The sequence below is a fragment of the Prorops nasuta genome, unplaced genomic scaffold, assembly GCF_024137725.1.
Source record: "Prorops nasuta isolate Cenicafe-Biocafe unplaced genomic scaffold, Cenicafe_Pnas_1.2 PNAS00014, whole genome shotgun sequence".
Classification (NCBI taxonomy): domain Eukaryota; kingdom Metazoa; phylum Arthropoda; class Insecta; order Hymenoptera; family Bethylidae; genus Prorops; species Prorops nasuta.
In genome coordinates this window covers 6,613,650-6,633,622 of record NW_027116811.1, presented here as the reverse complement: position 1 = coordinate 6,633,622, position 19,973 = coordinate 6,613,650, and the positions used below count along the sequence as shown (strand labels likewise).

Sequence of the window (19,973 nt, the reverse complement as noted above, 5' to 3'; positions counted from 1 at the left end):
ATAAATATATTTATATGAGTGTTGGAACAAAGTTGCGAGATCGAGCGACATTTTGTCATTGTTAAGGCTGGATTTACTCCCGATTTCCGTCGATCTCGATAGATCCGTCCAATCTACGTACGTGATTATAGTCCTTTGCGTCGACGCGTGTAAATTTTCTTGCTTTTATTTATCATTTTTTGCAACTCGTCAACACAATGTTGCGTTGCGCACGCCCATGTTTATATATGCACGATGAAATACGATGAAACCGAGCGGGAATTGCGAAGCTCTTTGCGATTGTCTCTCGAAAAGAGTGTAAAGGTAATAAAGTTTGTATGTACACATATATATATATATATATGTATTATTGTTTTAAAATTACAATTGCATCACCGAAGAAATTTTGCATTATGATTGACATACATATGCGATTGCTCGTAGCTGCACACGTAAACTCTCGGAGACGAATCGAGAATGGAAAGTTTGAATTGGCCACAATTTGCGATAATGCAGCTTTGTGCGGTAATTGCTAAATTGAAGCGATCCGTCTCAGTTCGATCCCATGGGAGAGATAGCTATATATAGGTACTATCTTTTTTAATTGTACCTATCTCGTAGTCTATCGATTTTCCATCAGTCCCGGTGATCGTACCCAAAGTACACCATACGTTAAAATTATTAAGGTACAAAAAAACCTAATGGAAAATTACCAAATCGAGTGATACGCGTCGAAAACTATTCCGCTTTCGTGGAAAAACGGTGATCGATGAACCGTGCAGCGTAGAATCGCAAGGTTGTCCCGTTTCTTCTTTACATTTTCAGCCTGGAATTCTTTCGCCTCTTAAATTCCAATTTTGCATGTTATTCGAATCGAGTGCAAACTGCCCGGCGAAAAGTTTCACCGAGCAATCGAAAGAACGGTATTTCCGCCCTTGGAGTCTCTCGTGACCGACCTTTATTTAAACGTATATGCATGAAAAATGATTAAATTTCGTTCGAAATTAGCGGCTGATTCCCCGCGTGTCGAAAGTCACAGAAGGATTGAATTTTAATGCCCTTGCAGCGTGTAGCCCGATGCGCGCCTAGACCAGACGTATGATGAAAGTTCCTTATACGGCGTGTATATAGCTCCGTCCGTCCGTCCGTGCTGGAAGCGAGGAGCGAGCGCCCCACTCGACTTTCACCAATTTAAAATCAGATTGCGATCCAGCGACGTCTAATCGCGATGCCATACACCCGAGGAATCAGGCCCGTAATCGAACCCTCGATTTATTCGACGCCCGTTACATGGTCGATTGAAACGCGCCCAAAGGATCCGGGAAACTCCGATTAAGGCCGAGGTCCCGTTAAAAAAATTCCCCGCAATGAGAAAACTCTGCTTCTTCCTCGTGGATTCGCTCCTCCTGCGATCTATTGTGTACGGAGTCTCTTTCGTACTTCTATATATATATATATATATATGTATGTATGTATACACATTACATTTATCACCGTCGAATCTTTGTAAACCGACTGATTGGGCAATTCGCGTTTTGCTGCAGGATATATATACGTAGAATAACTCGAGTGGAAATCAATTGTACAGCGCGTAAAATATACACACAGGGACGATTCTTCCGGATTCTTGTGATTTGCACGAAATTCTATACATGGGCCTCTAATAGTTATCGGCGTGGATCGTTTTGCTATTGAGTCTCGCACGAAACATGTATAACATATATATATATATATATATACGTATGGACGTGTAACCTGTTGACCTTCTGAAGGTAGAGTGGAGGTGTGGCACACCCCCGTTTCTCTTTCTCGGTAAACACGAGATACGAGCCGTAGCCACGCTATCTGTAGATGAAAGATTGCGCGCAAAAGTGCAACGTTATTCGCAAAGGTCGCGGCACCGGAGCTCGGTATAAGCAAGCGGGTATATAAAAGGACACTTGGGGACAAATATATATATATATATATATATATATATAGTATGGCGATTAATCTTTTCATGCGACACGAGCTTCGCTATTCTACGTAGTACAGTGCTACTTGTGTATTCGGTGTGTACATGCGTCTTTTTCACGTGTGTGTATGTGTGTGTGTGTATGTGTATACGGATTTCCAAATTCGACACTCGTTTGTATCGCTCTCTCATCGTCCTCCCTTATTCCTTTATCCAACTGGAAATCTCGTCAAGATTCCTATAGCAACATTCGGTCGATTCGTCTTCTCTCTCTTTTCTTCTTGTACGATAATACATAATACTCACTCTCTCACAGTATACCGTTGAATTTACTCGATAACTCACTATTACTTTAAAAAGCGTTTGTAAATTTAACGTTGCTACTTTCAACATTGTGTTTCTCTTTTTATATGCATATATATATATATTATATATTATTTCGTCCACACGCGCTACTACCTAGCTTTAAAAGTTGTAACGCTGGTGGCTCCAAGACGATACATAGTTTTAGGCACGATCCCAAGGTTACCATGGTAACGAAATACATCCAAGAGATATTTTCAATGATTCTTTAAGAGTAATGATAATGATAATAATGATAACGTTAATAATAGTAATAGTAACGATAACGATAATGATAATACTCAATAGGGCTGCACAGAGCCGGAACCAAGCAAAGCCAAGGTCGCGCTACACGGCGTAATAAACTGTATTTTTCTACTCGCATGCGAAGAGAAAAAAAAACTTCGACTCTAATGGAACGAATGAAAGTGCAACTGCAGTCGGATTTGCCGCTGCGCCAGGTATATATATATATATATATATATATATATATATATATGTGACATATTACAATTTATGTATATCCGTATATTGTACGCGTCGACCTACCCAGTACAAAACCAGATCGTTAATATTGATATTATATATATATATATATAGCATGAATTATTATGTTATGTGAATAATTACATTTTATGTTGTTAATGAGATCGTAATATATATCTACAAATCTATGTACGCAAAGATATACAAGTATATGGTGTGTAGTATACACGTGAAATATATACTACGCGTGGAAATGTGAATATACGGAGAACCACGTGTTTATACGTAAATACTTTGGCGTCTCGAGTGCGAAAGGATACAATGTTATGTTATTGCAACGCCGCAGCTCTCTGCTCCTTTATTCGTCTGCCGATCAGCAGCCAGGAGAGACCGGAAGGATCGTGGACGGTCAATAGCGTGCGAGATATCGGAGCGCGTAGCTTAATTTTCGTTCTTATCATTCTTCGCGAGGGATGAATTATTATTCTAGTAGGTAAATGATAATATTATCGGAGCAGTCGCGTCACCAATTTCAGGAGTAAAGTGGAAAGAGCGAGTTTAAGAGGATGCGATCGCTCTCCCGTTATCTCGCCTTTTCAGCAAGAACGCGCGAGAAATAACTGGAAAAGAATAATGCGAAAACTATGTAGAGATGAATACGAGGAGAGGACCGCGTAGGGAAGAAATTTTTTTACAACTTTTTTAGTCCGCTTTTCAACCAACAACTTCTGTTTCCCTTTAGAAATCCCGATGAACGGCGCGCTCGAACGGTCCGTGCGACGCTGATTCTTCCACTCGCGTCTCAAAACGACCACCCCGTCGCGCCGAGCATCGCGCGAAAGAAAAACGATGAAAACAACCTGGCGTTTTTGTGCGATCAACAATAACAGGTTATTTATTTAATTTAGTCTTGATCTCAGGCATAATAATCGCAATGTCTGTCCGTCCATTAGCAATACGGTACGTGGACGCGTGTAAAACGCGTTTAACACACCCACATAAGGTCTGATCCCGTTTTTCCGTCCAATCGCCCTGTAAAATCGTACTTAATAAAGTTCGAGTTGCTGGTAAAACAGGTAACGCTCGCTTATCTCGAGCACTCTGCAATCTTGATCCCGATCTGGATCGAGAACGATCACGAAATTTCGACGTCTCTCGTAAAATGTGAAACGCATCGTGCCCTGTGTGATTCGTATCTCGAAAGGCAGACCAACCGGTATAGGAGCCTATAATTTAGATGAAAATATGAAAAGAATGTACCTATTATTTTTGTACTTAGTTTTAATAAAAGTTTGTATGCTTTCTCCTTTCTTTTTTATAAATTTCGTCAATTACATGTCTCTCTCCAACCACACATTGTCCCAATAGTGCACTATACTGAGACTCGAGAGTCTATTCTAATATGCACGAGTCGAGCTATACATTCGTTCAGTATTTTTCTGCTGTTATCTCATTATCAGTGATTTTTTACGCTGCATCAATCTTGGCGCAAAGGAGTGTGTGATCAATGCCAATGGAGAATTTCTTCAAAATAATTTATTCATCAGTGTGAACAAGATAATGTTGCTGATATCGATCTAAATTCAAGTACGTACCCTGATTGAACAGTGGCGGTAACGAATTGACAACGTTCTACTCGCAAAAGTGGCCACACTCCAGTATATTATGCAAAAATATCAATTACGATGTATGCGCACGGATCAAATCTTTTAAAATCAAAAACATTTTCAATTCCGACCCAATATGATCGAGCTAACTTTTGCAACGCTTCCCCCCTTGCTACCCTTTTAAAAATTAAATACAAAATAGCTCTCGATTCTTGTTGAAATTATAAGCTCTCTTAAAAATATGTACCACAAGCTTCGTCAAATATATACTGTGTAGGAACTCGAGTTCCCACAACTCGACTTTGATCTTACAAGCTTATAGTTTTACTATCATTCGTTATTGTATACATAAGTTTTTTTTTTTAACAAAGTAATAAATGCCAGTATCAAGCAACAACCTTGTTTTTCATTAACTGGTGCTCTACGTGGATTCGCTATGACGATATTGATGCACTATTAGAAATATAGAGGTATTATCCGTAACGGCAAAAGCGTGTGAAATCAGATATTAAACTTGAATCACTTTCTATCAGATAAAATAAATTTATTACACCAAATCTATCTTAAAGTATCTAGAACGAAATTGTATGGTTAACAATGATTAAACTGATTGAATCAACATTATTTCGCTTGAAAATATATTGTCAAAGGACGGGATTCATCAAGATAAATTGAAATCGTGTTCGTTGCTGCAGACGGCTCATCGTGCGATCGATAAATTTACAAGATACTTTTATAAATATTCAAGAGAATAATATAATCGCTATCATAATATATTGTATATCATTTAAATAAACCTTCATCAAAAGTGCACAATATTATATGGAATTATAATGTTACCGGTGCATCCTTATAAATAGTCACAAAATTGTTGTAAACTTCAACGAAACTACCGAATGCATTATTTCACGTGATATAAACATTATGAATGAATATGTTTATTCTACTGGGATAAAAATAAAACTACACAATGCATGTATGATACCGTTATATCATTTTGTATTTTTGCTATTCGCATAATCCCCCGATGCATAAAATAGTATTTGTTTGAAGAGATTTCTCGAGAAAGCACTACGTTTTCACCGTGCAACGGACAGAGAAGTAAACATTATTCACAGCGCCGTTTGCTTTCATCCTTTTAATAAATACTTTTAAACAATTGAAAGACAAGATTCAATTCTACCCATAATATCATTATGCGATAAGGGTTAGAAAAAAAGTGGAATAATAAAAGGAAATCAAGGTGCTAAACACTTAAGGCGTCTGTGATATTTGCTCTTCTAAATTCATTAATGCATACCACAGCTTCTCAATCTATATAACGATATTTACTTTTCTATCGTATTATTAGAATTGTACAGTTTCACAATAGTTCATAGAGTTAGCTATGAAACTATCTCGCATTATTTCAACTCGATTGAGCGCACAAAGATTTCATTGGCCTTGGTAATAGCAATTCAGTGAACAATAGTGGCGTTGATGGTAAAATGGCGTATGACTGTACGATTATGTGAAAACTACAATCGTACTGAGAGAGGCGAGTGGTTCGCCCCAGTAAATGCTTTAGAACATTTTATCTTCAGGAATGGTTGGACTGGTGACCGACGGCGTTGCTGACGCGCGTCTCGATGCTTCGGATTCTCGAAGAGCTTCGTCGAAGCTTTGCGTTGAATTAGATCTCGAAGGCACGACTTTTGTCTGAAAATATTCGTAGATATAATTTTAAGGCAATGTAGAAATCTAACTTGTCAGTTACCGGTAATAGAGACCGCGCTCTTTACTTTCATACCTTAACGTTTTCGTAGGCTGAGCCAACCTTTTCCTCCAGAGAGCGAAAGCTGTCGGAGTTACGCATCTGCCCCAATTTCATCGTAATTCCACTACCGAATCCTCCTAGGATGCTCGAGGTTTTCTCAGCTGTTGTTTTGAACACCGACTCAGTTTTTTGGAACCTGTCGATAAAGAGAATATTACTGCAGTATTGCACATATAAGGCTTGAATTGTTCGACACTCGCAATAAGTTTATTAGTAACACATCGATAAATAATTATTTGCTTACGTTAGATAGAATATTGCGGACATACTGTATTTTGGTTTATTGTACAATTAATGTTAAGCAGTAGATGAGTATTAAATTGAATAAAGCGAGGACACATTATCTTTCGCCTTACACTAATGTTTAATTAATTATAGAGAGAGAATATTAAACACTATAATCTTCCATGCACATTCGAGGATTGCTCTGACAGACAAAAAATACTATTTATGAACAAACACATAAAAGAGAACAGAAATGTTGGATTGATTTGTCGAGTGATCATTATTTGTTTCGTACTTACAAACTGCTCTCGGATACTGTCCTGGTGAACTGACCAATTTTCTCTCCAACGTTTTGATAACTAAATAAGAATCCAACCAAAAGTCAAAGAAAAACTTTTTTCGTAAAAATAAAAAAATTAAAAATATAACAAAGTAGGAGACGGAGAAAGCAAAGGGAAGCAATTTTTCTTGGACTTTAAATATCCTAAAAGAAAATCACATTTCGTTATAGAAACTACAGATTCGATCAATGGTCGAAGATAATTTGCGCTCGCTGTTATAAATTCAAAGGAATTTCAACAAAAGATGTGGAACTATTCTCACACGATAAAAGACTTGGCAATGTCCAACAAGTTTTTGCACAAGTGCGCTATAATAGTAAACGAATGCTGCGTATGTAAGCAGAGTCTGTGTAAAGTGCAAGAAGGTGTGGGGATAAAAAAGAAAAAGCGATAGAAAGCATGCAAACGCAGTGACTCGATAAACCACATACACTTGGCTCTCCTTGACGTTTTTTAAGCCCTGATTAACGTCATCGGACAGCTCCTTCCAAACGCTGATACCCAATTTTCTTTTAAGATCGTGAGAGACCCGAATCTTGTTCGCCAGGACGTGCCTCAGCGTTTGTATTTCCTCTTCAACCTGTAACACACGTTGAAATTACTTCATCAAGCATCACGAAGAGCAAAGAAACAACTGTCCATCTTGTCAAGGGGAGAAAAGTTGGTGTGTACCTTGGTGAGTTCGGCGCTCCATTCTGCTTTCTGGCGTTCCTGCTCCTCCAGCGAGAGGCCCTGCAATTCGTTGGCCACATTGTCCGAGGAAGGGGAGAGAGAGCCTGAGCCTGAGCCGGAGCCGGAGCCAGCAGACTGAAGAGCGTCTTCTCCTGAAAGAAAGAGACAAGATTCAAGAAAACACGACCTCCTATACAAGATCTGTAACAAAGCCTCCACTTCTTTCCTCGAGAATCTACAATTTCAAGCCTTTGACATTACTCTGAAACAATAAACGTGTAGAGCGTGCTTGTCGCTATATACTGAAATAACAATTTACAACAGCTTTTTTATCGTCAATTAAAATCATATTTCTCGCAAAATCTGCCAAACAAGCGCTGCTTCTCAATTGCGTAACCGCAGCTGTTCCTCTACACGATTGGATTATCATCGATTAAATATAGAGGGACCGCGTTTGTATAACTATATAGATCGTATTGCAAAAAATCTACATATCAAATATCATGGAAATCTCTGAGGTATACGGAATATCTTTATTACGATTCTAAAGAAATTCATTGCGGTCACTGCAACTATTACAGTCCCAAGTTTATAGGCAATGATCCGTGGCTATGTGCGAATACCCTGTTTCAGTATTATCCAAGTATTACATAAAACGTATTTTTATGCCGCATAGGTAGACCATCAAATCTGAAAATTAACAAGAGTTCCCATTTATACTTTCGACCGTTCTTATAAATACATCCATAAGCACACCTTTCAGCAATTCTAGGAATTTCTTAAAATGCTCCTGACTCATTATCTTGGTAAGGATAGGTTTGGAAAACTCCATGAAAATGACTTTGACGGAACGTTTGGGTTTTCTGTCGGGCATTCGAGTCTCCGGCCGCTCGGACAATTCTTTCTCCATAGTTATGCCGGGGTCTTCGAAATTAATCTCATCGATCTCCCCGCTGGATCCGCGCCAACAGTGAACTATAACCGTGTCAGCCTCGTCGTCCAGTTCGTCTATATCGTCGAAGCTCGGCGTGGCCGATAAATTTGAGTAATAAACATCCTCCTCGTACTCCAGAGACTCGTAATCTCGATCGTTCTCGATGGAGTCGCCAGTTTCCTCGAGATTCCGAGAAACTTTAACTGCTTTTTCAGAGCCAGAGATCAACCGCGACAGTTTGGAGGTTACCTTTTCCTTGCTATCCATATTAGTATTTGTTTGGAGAATTTCAACCTTCGATTATCATTTGTATCACAACATAGTGTATCTCGGTGCCTTCGCTCACTTTCTTTCTCGCGAAAGAAAGCTGAGGCGCGAAACTTTTACCACCACGCTGCACGATATTAGATCCGACTTTGGTATTCTACGAGAGAAAATTCTTTTGGACAAAGCGGCGTGGAAACAGTCAATGTTGGTTCCATTTCAGGAGACACGCTACGTTTCACAAGCATAAATCCGTTACTCGACGCCAGACATCTCCTAGACTTTGACACACACACACACACACACACACACACCATATTCTATACCACACGTTTTATTTTGCAGTCGTTCCATACAAACTTATTCACGTCCAATCCAACGAGATACTCGAATTCATGTATAAAAGCGATCGCTTATTCGCTTTCACGTTCCAAAATCACAGTACGTGTCACTCGGAAGCCCGAGAAACTGCATTATTGAAATCAATTAAAATGTTCGATTGGTCGAGAGTGCAGCACTTTGCAGTTTGTCGAGAATCAAGGATCGTTCGAATTAATGATAAATATACGAGTTTTGTAAGGAAAGCACGTGCAGAAGTTGGCGAATGCAGACGAACGACAAGCGACGAGACAGCTGTGGTCTATCACGATTCAACGCTGGATCTGGACGCTATATCCTATCCGTACCGCGAGGGCATGGATCACTTCGATTTTCGCTTGCAGGATGGCGCTAGTAGTCACGACAAAACCACGTTTATCAGGGCACGACAGGAGCAGACAGACTCACGTCAGACCGAGCAAACCGTTGAGTAGTTCTTGGATACATAAGTAAACACGCGAGGAGCACCATCTAACCTTTCAGTTTTTCTTAAATTTCAGAGCTCTATTGAATTTACAACTGTGTCAACTCTGGCACAACCACATGCATCAGAAAATAATCGTCGCATTTCAATCTTCGAATTCTGACAGCCTTAATACGCAAAATCAAATAATATCTCTCTCTCTCTCTCTGTTTTTTTTTAGAAAGTCTTCTGAAAGCAAACTCGTACAGGATTGAAACTGTTTTTCATACCGCAACAAAGGCCACTTAAGGAACATTAAGATATCTTCTTAGAGAAAAGCATGCTGCAACGAGTCATAAAATATTTACAACGTACAAGATTTACGCGTTTTTTATGGGCTAGTAGAAAATGACATTTTTTTCTTAAACAATTTAAAAAGTGGTAGGAGCTGTAGAATGTTTTTGTTGATACGAGGAAGTACAGTGTGCGATGTACAGTTGGACGAATTCAGTGAGGGTTCCCGCAACAATTCATCGCAATGTTAAAATTTAATTCCTGATCACATAGCATTGGGTTACCATTAATAAGAGCGTTTCTACAGGATGAGGTGAGAAGTTTAATAAATTTCGGAACTCCTCGCGTAGAGTAGAAAACCGGTTTTCCACACGCGTATATCGTTTGTTCAAAGGTAGCGAGGACCAAGCGCAGACTTTTCTCTACGAGTAAGGCTTCAAGGTTACCGGCTAAGCATCGGTACCCACCAATTCGCAGACGAAGCGAATAATCGTTTTGTGAGAAACGAGGTGATTTTGCGCCTCTTCTAATCAGCGCTTTTGCATCAAAATTCCAATCGAAATGACGGGTGAATTTTTCCTCGAATTTTATCGAGCAAACGATACATGGATTCGGATGATTATAAGAGTGTCTGGAAAATAACTGGTTTGCAGGTAAATTGGAAGAGTATATGGATATAGCACGTGTCTATATATGCAAGGGTGGATCTGTCTTTGAAGTAGTCCGGCTGGGATCGATAGCTTAGTTGGTCTAAGAAAACACCTCTGAGGTAACACTCGCGATTTATTGTACGACGGTTAGAGAGAAATAAATTACACTTTGCATCTGTACATTTTTTAACGAATGAATTTAAATAGATGTACGTTGCGCGTAACGGAGAAAAATTCAGTGAAAATGATCGAATGTTATTTATCTATTATTCATTATTATTTACATACATGAATGACTGACATCTCGTTGCAATCATACGGAAAAAGTTCGACCGGAACACTCTCGTATCGTTGCATCGATAAATTTACTTGACAAGCTTTCTCTCTGTTTCTTCTACTGCACGATTACGTCAAACGGCTGGTTCCGATTGTATAATTAGATCGCTGACTCACCGGAAATATTTAATGTTATTTTATGTGTAAAACTCGCTTCCAGATCCTACAATTCTTTTGAAAATATTATGTATATAAATATACAAAAAGTCATGGAAGGTTTGAGAAAATAAGGCTAAGAAATAATTGTCTTATTGTGCAGCGTTGCTTCATGTGAATATTTAACATTCGGTTTGTAAAGGTAGAAAAACATTGATGATAAGAGTGCAGACTAATTTACAAAGCTTTTCCGTGTTTCGGCGCAGATCTTAAAAATAGTTCGATCAAAACAAACTGCGTTTGATTTTGCGATATTAATACCACATCGTATATATGCATTACTAATGAAAATTTACTTCTTCCGGTACTTAATACTTTTTTAAGTATTGCGCATGATTGTTAAAAGAATCATCGACGAGTAAAGTGAACTACTTAATTAATAAAATAAAGTTATATCCCAAAACCTTTGCACCAAGTAACCATTACGAAAATGCTTTTTTAAAATATATTCAATAAAAATAATTGACACCAACTTGAAACATAATTCTCGTAAAAGTTTATAAAAATAATGTTTTATAGATATCTTCGACGCTACACACATGGTATACACGCGACAATAGCTGCATCGATTATTCGTCTACTTTTTAATTTAAATTTCAGGAAAATCAGTATGATATGCAAATATTCCGTCTTTTTATACTACGCAATTAATTAAGTTAAGTTGATAAAAGAATAACCTCTAGATTGAACTTACTTTTTTTTGATTTTATCAAAACAGTTCACCATTTTACTCGAATAATAACATGTGTTTCTTAGTTGTTCCAAGGTGTAAGGTTTAAATGAAAATAGAAATTATGACATAATTAATTTGCACTGCCTTACTGGTAATCTGGTTGCAGTATAATTTCTAAAATAATTCTCGTCTAAATAACAGTCTTGAGAAATCGTGGATGATAGGTTAGCTCGTAAAATATTGCATACGTTTCATTCAAACCCATTTTTTATCGATGATTGTAGAGTACTCTCTGCGATGTTAACATCTCCTTTAAGCAAGATTAAGGAATCCAGGAAAATTTGATGGGAACAAAGGAAAACTAAATGAAATGTAAAATATTGGTAGCCGAGTCAGTGCTCTCACCTGTTGGTATGTTACTCATTTCGAAGAATAAACGTGGCGAATAAATAATTTACTCTGTAGGCTGATCACGTTCCTCCTGTCAAATAACCTCTACCAAATTCACACACACACACACGCATACGTCACCTAAGCAAAATTTTGTCACACAAAAGCCTTTGACGTACTTCCTCGTACCGAACGGAGATCGATTCCTTCTGTGAAACCTCTTCTGGAAAACCAGCTCGGCGGCCATGTTGAAAAACATTGACCGATACCTGCTGCCACCTTTCGAGAGAAACAATGAACTAATAAGAGCGCAATAATTCCAATTTAAAATTCTACCGCTTCTCTTTCCTAACATTTTAATCTGCAAAAAAGGAACGTTTAAAAAAAGAAAACTCTCGTATCTTAGATTAACATTTATTTCTAAAATCTATATTTCTATTTACAACCACACATGATTTACTTAATTACCAGAAGTATACAAGTATAACTTAATATAAATGTGCGACTATTCACGCCCTAAACACCATTAGCACATTGCTAGACGTTTTTAATATTGTATAGCCACAAATAAGAGAATCGCTACTTTGTATTTCAATGAATTTTATCTCCTCCGATATGTTGACAGGGCTTTCCATCACACGGAAGCGTACAAATAATCATGGTAAAAGTCAATTCTCCACTTATAATGTGTTTACGTATATTGTGTCTTTAGTTCTTTATCAATGTACGTGGATTTGTATAATTTTGCTGTATACGTATATATTATTGTATTATTGTACATGTTGCAGTGGAACAAAGTAATTTTTCCTCTTTGTACATATTCTTGTGAATTGTGCAAGAATAGATATTTTAATAGGCGGATATATATTTAAATAGTTTTTTTGTTGTTGTTGCGTAAATTGCATAATTAGCTTTAACGTTTTGAGAGAAGTTGGAGTGTTTCTTTTAATTATCTCTCTCTCTCTCTCTCTCTCTCTCTCTCTATTGCATCTACAACGAAGCTGGAAAACATAACAGTTAAGAAAAATTATTATTTCGACGAGGAAGAATTTATTGTAATTATTGTGTTAAACACATTACAGTCGGTTCTGATGGCAAAAAATGAGTAAACAATTAGGGAGATTTTCAAAGATGGAGTCGCTTTTGAAAAGCAGAAGATTCTACTATACATACATTTTGTCTATTTTATAATAAGCAGATTAAAGGCTAATTATTGTGATTAAGCTGGCAGATTTATGGTATGAATTTTTATTCCACTATAAATATAGTCTTTTCTTACTGAAAGATCTACCTATAAATTGGCACATCCAGTATCAAATATTTTCACGTTTTTTTCAGAGCTACTTTAATAATTTAAGCCATTTGCTTTGAAGTATCTTTCGACTAAAAAAACATTTGTCAGTTACAAAAATGGCAAAAGATATGAAATGCTTGCTCTACACGACTATTTTATTCAAAGAATCGGGTACTTTCTTATTTAATTTGTGTTTGTCGTATGACAAAAGGTCATGGCGAAGATATTAGGTATATGACAAAACCAAAGCAACACATTTCTGAGAGAAAATAAGATTAGACTTTAATTGAGAATCGGGCAAGGAAGACAGCCTTTTGCAAAAATGTGTCGTCGTAAAAAATACAGTAGTAAATAATATTTTCTCCATGACTTATAGTTTTATTAATTGTCTTTTATACATTGTATTTGTATGTACATAGATCAACGATAGACTATGAAAATCAAGCGACTCACACCCTCATTTTCATAGCCAGTCAATCTAAGTTTTATAAAAATAGTGTTTGTTTTAGTTTCACATTATATATGTGTTAGAGTTAAAAAATTAAAAAGTCACGTTTGAGGTACGTTTTGTATTTTGGAATAGAAATCTCTTTTTAAGGATAATTCGAAACAACTAATTTCCTTACAACAAATAACTTGACCGTGTTCTCGTGCTATAAAAAGTTATTTGTTAATGTTTGTCTCTCCTGAATGCCATATACTATACATTATATTTGCTAGAGAAAGAATCCTTCCAATCTCATCTCGTCCCGCAAATAATGTACTCGTAACTCTTGTAGTGGCCGTCTCCACAAGAGTTAAGATATTATACGTATATATAAGATGCGTTCCAAAAGTTACAACGTTTTTCTTTTTTTCTTTTTTTCTTTTGAGATTAAAATATATTGAATGTTACACATAGACATCGATTATTGGATACATTCAATTTTTCTTCTATTCACTTGCACACTTTTGAGAGGAAAACTCTTCTGCACCGTTGATATAATCAACCAACGGTTTTGAGCACTAAGAAAACTCTTCTCACTACTAATAGCCACAAATTATGTCTACTTAGGGCTGCTGTGGGGTCAGCGCGCTTTTGCGTGTTCCATTTATCACTCAGTTTCGAAACTCGATTAGAATCTCTGACGCGCAGCTATAAACAATTGTTTTAACACGTACGACCTGCATACGAAGTTTTCTATCAGGTGTGAGCTCTGTGTGCTTTTTAAATTACTCGGAAAAAATATTTCTATTTTTTTTTTTTTACTCAAGATACAACACGACCCTGAATATCAATGCCGATCAAACGACGAAATTTTCTTTATAATTACCACGTACAATATAATGGACAGTAAGTGTCGCTCGTTTCATATTTTCCCTTGAAAATCACTCGAACGATACCGGAACTTAAATTCTCATAGAATTTATTTGTAAATTTAATTTTGTGTAACAGTAAATCTTTCGTAATGATAAATTTCATTTTATATACGAGTAAGTTAAGTTATATAACCGTTCGTGATACTCTATACTCACGTTTTCAATATAGTCGATTACTCTTTAATAGACAATTTCTTACTTAACGTTAAAACTCTAATGATCCTCTCCAAGGAATAGACAAACGATGATTATCAATGATGAAAAACCAAATCATATTTTAAACTGACGTTTTACCTACGTTCGGCTCTCATCAATGTGTGGATAGACATTCTATATAGAAATTATTGTAGTCGAGCATCTTTGTGTACTAACGAGCTATCCAGCACGAAGGTTATAACGGAGTTCTGAAAAATCTAGCAAGGATACTATTATTGACGATCATCAATAGTTGAGTTAATAAATATCTTCGATGTCGGTAAAATCACGATCCCAGTATCCTCCACGATACAGCCAATCTTCCAATCCCGTGTATGGATTTATCGCGAATTGGAACCACCTGCGCGAGAAATAATGACCAATTTGTCGATAAAAATAAATAGAGAGACAAGAGATGACGATATTTCATACCTCGGTGTCCATTCAGCTTCCTTCTTGTGTTTACGATTTTTCCGTACTTCGCGTTGCTTCTCTTCGAGTCTCGCTTTCTCCGCAGCAGCCCCGTCCTGATCGCCCATTTCCAGCTTCCTTATATCCGGTCTCAATCTCGAGTCGGTGGGGCAGAGTCTGCTCCCCATTCCTTGCTCGAGTTCGTTCAAGGACATGGCAAAAGTCGTGAATTGATAATATTCCGAGCTCTTGGATGGCCTAGGTGCAGCTTCCCAAAGAGTAGTGGCACCTGGTATTTCGTCCACCGTAGGGTTGTCTTCACCGTCCAAGCTCGCGGATGACTCGTCTATCGCATCCTGCATACACGCACCAATGGCATTAGAGACAAAAATCATAAAAACACCTCAATTATATCCTCTGTGCATTGTATACATACCTGATGCGAAGGTTTGAAGGCACTAATTTTTAAACTATTCAATTTGGCCAAAACTTTCTTATGGCCAGGACTGTTCTGAGGACTCTTAGCTTCTCGCTTGATTCGTTCGATGGCCTCGTCGTACAAACTCGGTGAGCACGAACGTATCCTCTCGGTCCATTTGCCGTAGAGAAAAGCTAATCTCCTTCTTCTGGAATGGAAGAGACACGAAAACAGAGAGCAGAGCTGAAAGTAATCTCGTATTTTTTTTTTAACAAACGCTCGTGGGGTTACACATATTGTTACCAGCTTACTCTGGATCCGTAATAAAGCCTTCCACGCGATGCAAATCTTTGCCGTTCCAGCCAGCGCTTTTAAATGCGAGAGTGGCTTTCAAGTCAGCACCTCCACATTGCTTTATTTCCAAAGCACCCAATTGTTCCATCCACAGTTGGCCTACCAAGACGTTGTGAAGTATGCAGTTGACATTCTGCCAAGTGTAAGCTTCTCTCCACCTACAAAAGCACAACATTTCTCCCTCTTAACTCGATCTTTGAACACACACACACACACACACACACATGCAAGAACCCCCTGATAAGTATCGTTCTTTCCACGTATACGCACTTTGTTAACTCAACCGTGACGATTCCCTTTGGATGAATCTCTATCGACTTGCCACGAAATTTCAGTTTGGGATGTATACTGCCGTGAAAGACAAACTCTTCGCCGTCGGCGTGGAATGCCGATACCGGTGGATGATGACTCACTTGCTCGCAGATTATTCTGGGGAAAATCGTTGCGAGGCACCGTTAATAACAAGCCTATATATAGGGAAGCGGGAGGGGGGGGGGGGGGGAGATTTTGATAGACGAGGCTACGAGGATATTATTACCGGAAATCATCACGCTCGAGCTCGTACGTTTCGCCAAGAAGAGGATTGAATGGTTTACCCAAGCGCTCCCAATTAGATGCCAGGGCACTTACCGCGAACGCGGCGACGTACTAAAATATCACATACCATTAGCGATAAGAGGCAAGGATAATGGGGTATGTGCCGCCGGGGCACATCCTGTTGGAAAGAAAAATCATTCTCGTTACATGTACCTGTAATCTAGCGATTGGGCTTTCTTCTCGAGAGGCTTGCTTTAATAGCTTGGAGTACTCCATGTATTCCGCAACGCGTTGCAGGAAGGAGAGCGGTTCGTTGAAGATAACGGGCATGGTAATTTTGCTAAGGTCCTTGCCCAGTGATAACACTGAGCAGAGATTCACCTCAGAGTGACCCGGAACTGGTAATGTTGTTCTGCCAAAAGAAGCCACTTCTTAATTTTACATCCTTCCCCTTTCGATCTCCCACTTCCTTTCCTTACATCTCTATAATATCCAGCAATTATATATATATGTATAGTTTGTTCTCGTCAAACATATTTGGGTTACCGTGCTATAATTATTGCTCTCAGTCACTCCCTTTGCAATTTCAGTATTGCTTCTTCGAAGCCTTAAAGTTATATATATATATATATATATATACATAGCCGTATACCACCGTAATTAAGCTAGTTATCGAGTTTTGTTCTACTGAAACTGCAAAGTACAGGTATGACTGAAATCGATATACAGGGCCGTTGATTGTGTGCGATACTGATCCAAGTTTCCGATTTCGTTAATCGAACGTTATTGAAATGTCACGTGACACGGTATGGCAGTTTAAACTGCATTCGCTTATACTTGTAGCGACACAGTGCAGGTATATGTATACATATTGATTAATGCGCAACAAAGAAAAATAATACACTGCGGTTAGATCATTTTAGTTGCAAGGCTTCATTCTCTGTAAGAAACACGTATAGCGTTAAAGATGTTCGACGTGACTTTGTGTACGATACACCGCGGTGATGCTTGATGCTATTGAATAGTGTACATCGCAGAAATGAGAATAGATTCATGCCATGAAATAACGACGAGAGTCTCAGGATGGTCCGTGGTATTGTACGTCTTCTCGAGAGTCCGTTAACGCGTGGAAAACACTTGGGAAATGAAAACATGGGCAGAAGGTCTCACTTTAGCTTTTCTTCGTACAATTTGCATTCGTGGCGAGAAAAACATTAATTTCAGGGGCGTGCAACAGACAAGACATACTTTGTTAAGTGTGTCGAAGACTTACGACGGATCTCCAGGAGCTTCTTATACGAAGATCTGGGAAGAAAAATAAGGAGGGTACATATCAGATTGAGCCAAGAGAATAATAACATATTCGCCAATTTTAACTCTATGGAATCTCCCCTATTCCTGCGCGGGGAATGCCTCTACGTCGTCGTTTTACCGAATAAACGCGATTTCACATTTCGCTTGCCACAACTGCTTTTTATTTTAGCAACAGTTTTCCATCCCACCGAACACATCGTAATTAGAAAACGAGTAATACCAATGTCGGAATGTGTCGTACTGTATATATATAAATCTACTTTGCATTATGCGTGTGTGTAAGATTGTGCGTTTCCCCTTACGTAATCGAGAAATTTAGCACACAGAGGACTGTATAAAAGCGTAGCTCTACAAACAACAGAGTAATGAAAAAATCGTGTTGCGGGCATAGCGTTCTCTAACCGAACACGTTATCGCTATAATATACGACGTTGAATTTTATACAGCACGCATATATATATATATATTATAAACTATATATCATAATATCAAATGCATTTGCAGTGCTCATTCCATTGTGTTCTCTAATATACTCTAATAGCATAACTATAAATATATAAAACTCGAGTGTCTTCATAGTGGGAAAATCTCAAGAGGCACGAACCTGTATCGACTAGGTATCTTTTCGTTGGCCATCGTACAAAAGTCTGGTATTTTTCGAGCAAGCTCTCGTGCCCCGTGGAAGCTCTCCTGCCACGAGAAGCAGCTCTAGCAGCCCGCGTTCCACCACAATCGCACTAGACAGTGATAAAAATGACGTCACGTCGTCCAACGACATCCGGCAAGGAGGATCATCGGTCGTCGGACAGCGTTGGTAGAAAACGCCACATTTTCGCGCGCAGTGCGATGGATGAGAGGGAAGAAAACAAAAGGGGGTCTTGTGTGTGTCGAGATATTGGTGGGGGTGGGGGGGGGGGGGGGGGGGGAGGTAGCTACCCTACTAGATGCGTAGCGGACGAGATAAGGAGGGAGAAAAATGGAAAACTCGAGAGTTCCCGGTTATAAGACGCAGTTCTGCACGCTGTACTCGTTGGACGTAGGGGGAATGATCGGGGACCAGCTACAAAGCTACATCTTCACCGGCAAAGACGCGTCCCGTAACTTCCGGGACTCTTAGCTCTTCGCGTTCTCCCAATCTCTCTCTCTCTCTCGTGCAATTCGGCGGAAAATCAGCTGTACACTCGGGATAAAAATTGCACACGTTTAACCTTCGGGCGTGACTATGCCGATGATCCCTCTCTAACTTTCTCCGCACTCAAGAGCTTACTCCGGAATGCGTTGCCCCTCTCGCTCGCGAGCAGCCTCGACTCGACGCCGCTAGAGAAACGTCAATAAATTCGGGCATGGTTCGTGCAGGCTTCTTCATGGTCGCGCGTCTTCTCGCACTGTACACCAGTCGGCCAAGCTCCATCGCCATTGGTCACCTCACCTTGCTCTTCGCCACCGACGCTATACCGGAACATCCACGCGTCTGCGCGGCGCTCTCAACCCCTACGCTCGATTCCGTTCGAATTCAAACTCATCCTGCTTTTCATCCCTCGCCTCGCATCCTTCCTATCGACTAGGATCTAATTAATTGACGCTTCCAGCATTGCCAGCTCTTCCAACCATTAATTATTTCATCGTAATAAGCTCGGAGATAATCTCTTCGGCTTGTAATATTCGTACGATCGATATAAATGTCTGGATTCTTTTTTTGTATTGTACACCTGTGATTTTGCCGGTTTTTCATTGCTTTTGTCAATGTTTAACTCAGAGAGGGGTAGGAATCTGTGTTTGTATAGTGGCAGTCAGTAGTGCTAGTTTTATTGGTTTTCTCGCCATTATTCGCTCCATTGGACGCTTCTCTGATTGCGGCCTTCTATCCTGCCCACTCCAATGGGAACAATCGCACGTGATAAAGTTGGAACGCTCGCGGAGGTGGGATACGTTAATTGAAAACCGTTATGTATATTTCTATAATCGAAGAAATCGTATATATATAGAACTCTGTGCTGGACTATGTATTATTTAAATGCAAATCGTCTGTATGGAAAGACTGAGGAACATCGAGACAAAATCCCGTGGCAGTTTCCAGAAGACTTTGCGCGATTAAAATTAAACGATCTCGAGATGGAGAATGCTCGTCGTTTTTAATTTATTCAACGGCGACTGGTACCAGTGGGTTTCTATCGAAACTTTATCTTGCTAT

At 38.9% G+C, this 19,973-nt stretch overlaps 2 protein-coding genes across 5 annotated transcripts; both read right to left on the bottom strand.

Moving 5' to 3' along the window:
• Positions 1–5,681: 5,681 nt before the first annotated feature.
• LOC136778609 (tumor protein D53 homolog) lies at positions 5,682–9,322 on the bottom strand. Of its 2 annotated transcripts, XM_066735601.1 has the most exons (6): positions 8,179–9,322; positions 7,423–7,574; positions 7,182–7,330; positions 6,709–6,768; positions 6,158–6,320; positions 5,682–6,066 (listed from the first exon to the last, which is right to left on the bottom strand). In XM_066735601.1, the coding sequence occupies exons 1-6, from the start codon at positions 8,621–8,623 to the stop codon at positions 5,932–5,934; spliced, it is 1,104 nt and encodes a 367-aa protein (XP_066591698.1). In that variant the 5' UTR covers positions 8,624–9,322; the 3' UTR covers positions 5,682–5,931. The 2 variants fall into 2 exon arrangements, with proteins under 2 accessions (XP_066591698.1, XP_066591699.1); XM_066735602.1 differs by lacking the exon at positions 6,709–6,768 and having other exon boundaries at positions 8,179–9,298.
• A 3,823-nt stretch (positions 9,323–13,145) lies between these two features.
• On the bottom strand, positions 13,146–19,144 carry LOC136778541 (oxysterol-binding protein-related protein 2). 3 transcript variants are annotated; one of them, XM_066735480.1, is made up of 9 exons: positions 18,387–19,144; positions 17,742–17,773; positions 16,682–16,880; positions 16,470–16,579; positions 16,202–16,360; positions 15,889–16,089; positions 15,596–15,785; positions 15,181–15,515; positions 13,146–15,109 (listed from the first exon to the last, which is right to left on the bottom strand). In XM_066735480.1, the coding sequence occupies exons 3-9, from the start codon at positions 16,796–16,798 to the stop codon at positions 15,007–15,009; spliced, it is 1,215 nt and encodes a 404-aa protein (XP_066591577.1). In that variant the 5' UTR covers positions 16,799–16,880; positions 17,742–17,773; positions 18,387–19,144; the 3' UTR covers positions 13,146–15,006. The 3 variants fall into 3 exon arrangements, with proteins under 3 accessions (XP_066591577.1, XP_066591578.1, XP_066591576.1); XM_066735481.1 differs by lacking the exon at positions 17,742–17,773 and having other exon boundaries at positions 16,682–16,951; XM_066735479.1 differs by lacking the exon at positions 17,742–17,773.
• Positions 19,145–19,973: the final 829 nt, after the last annotated feature.

What these genes read in the sequence shown, in the direction of transcription:
- LOC136778609 (XM_066735601.1), bottom strand. Translation starts at nt 8,623, where the DNA reads ATGGATAGCAAGGAAAAGGTAACCTCCAAACTGTCGCGGTTGATCTCT. An exon ending in GGAGCGCCGAACTCACCAAG is followed by an intron (nt 7,331 to 7,422) that starts GTACACACCAAC and finishes CGTGTGTTACAG; the next exon opens with GTTGAAGAGGAAATACAAAC. An exon ending in AACGTCAAGGAGAGCCAAGT is followed by an intron (nt 6,769 to 7,181) that starts GTATGTGGTTTA and finishes ATTCTTATTTAG; the next exon opens with TTATCAAAACGTTGGAGAGA.
- LOC136778541 (XM_066735479.1), bottom strand. Translation starts at nt 18,418, where the DNA reads ATGGCCAACGAAAAGATACCTAGTCGATACAG. An exon ending in GGCTTTATTACGGATCCAGA is followed by an intron (nt 15,786 to 15,888) that starts GTAAGCTGGTAA and finishes CTTCCATTCCAG; the next exon opens with AAGAAGGAGATTAGCTTTTC. An exon ending in CCTTCAAACCTTCGCATCAG is followed by an intron (nt 15,516 to 15,595) that starts GTATGTATACAA and finishes GCGTGTATGCAG; the next exon opens with GATGCGATAGACGAGTCATC.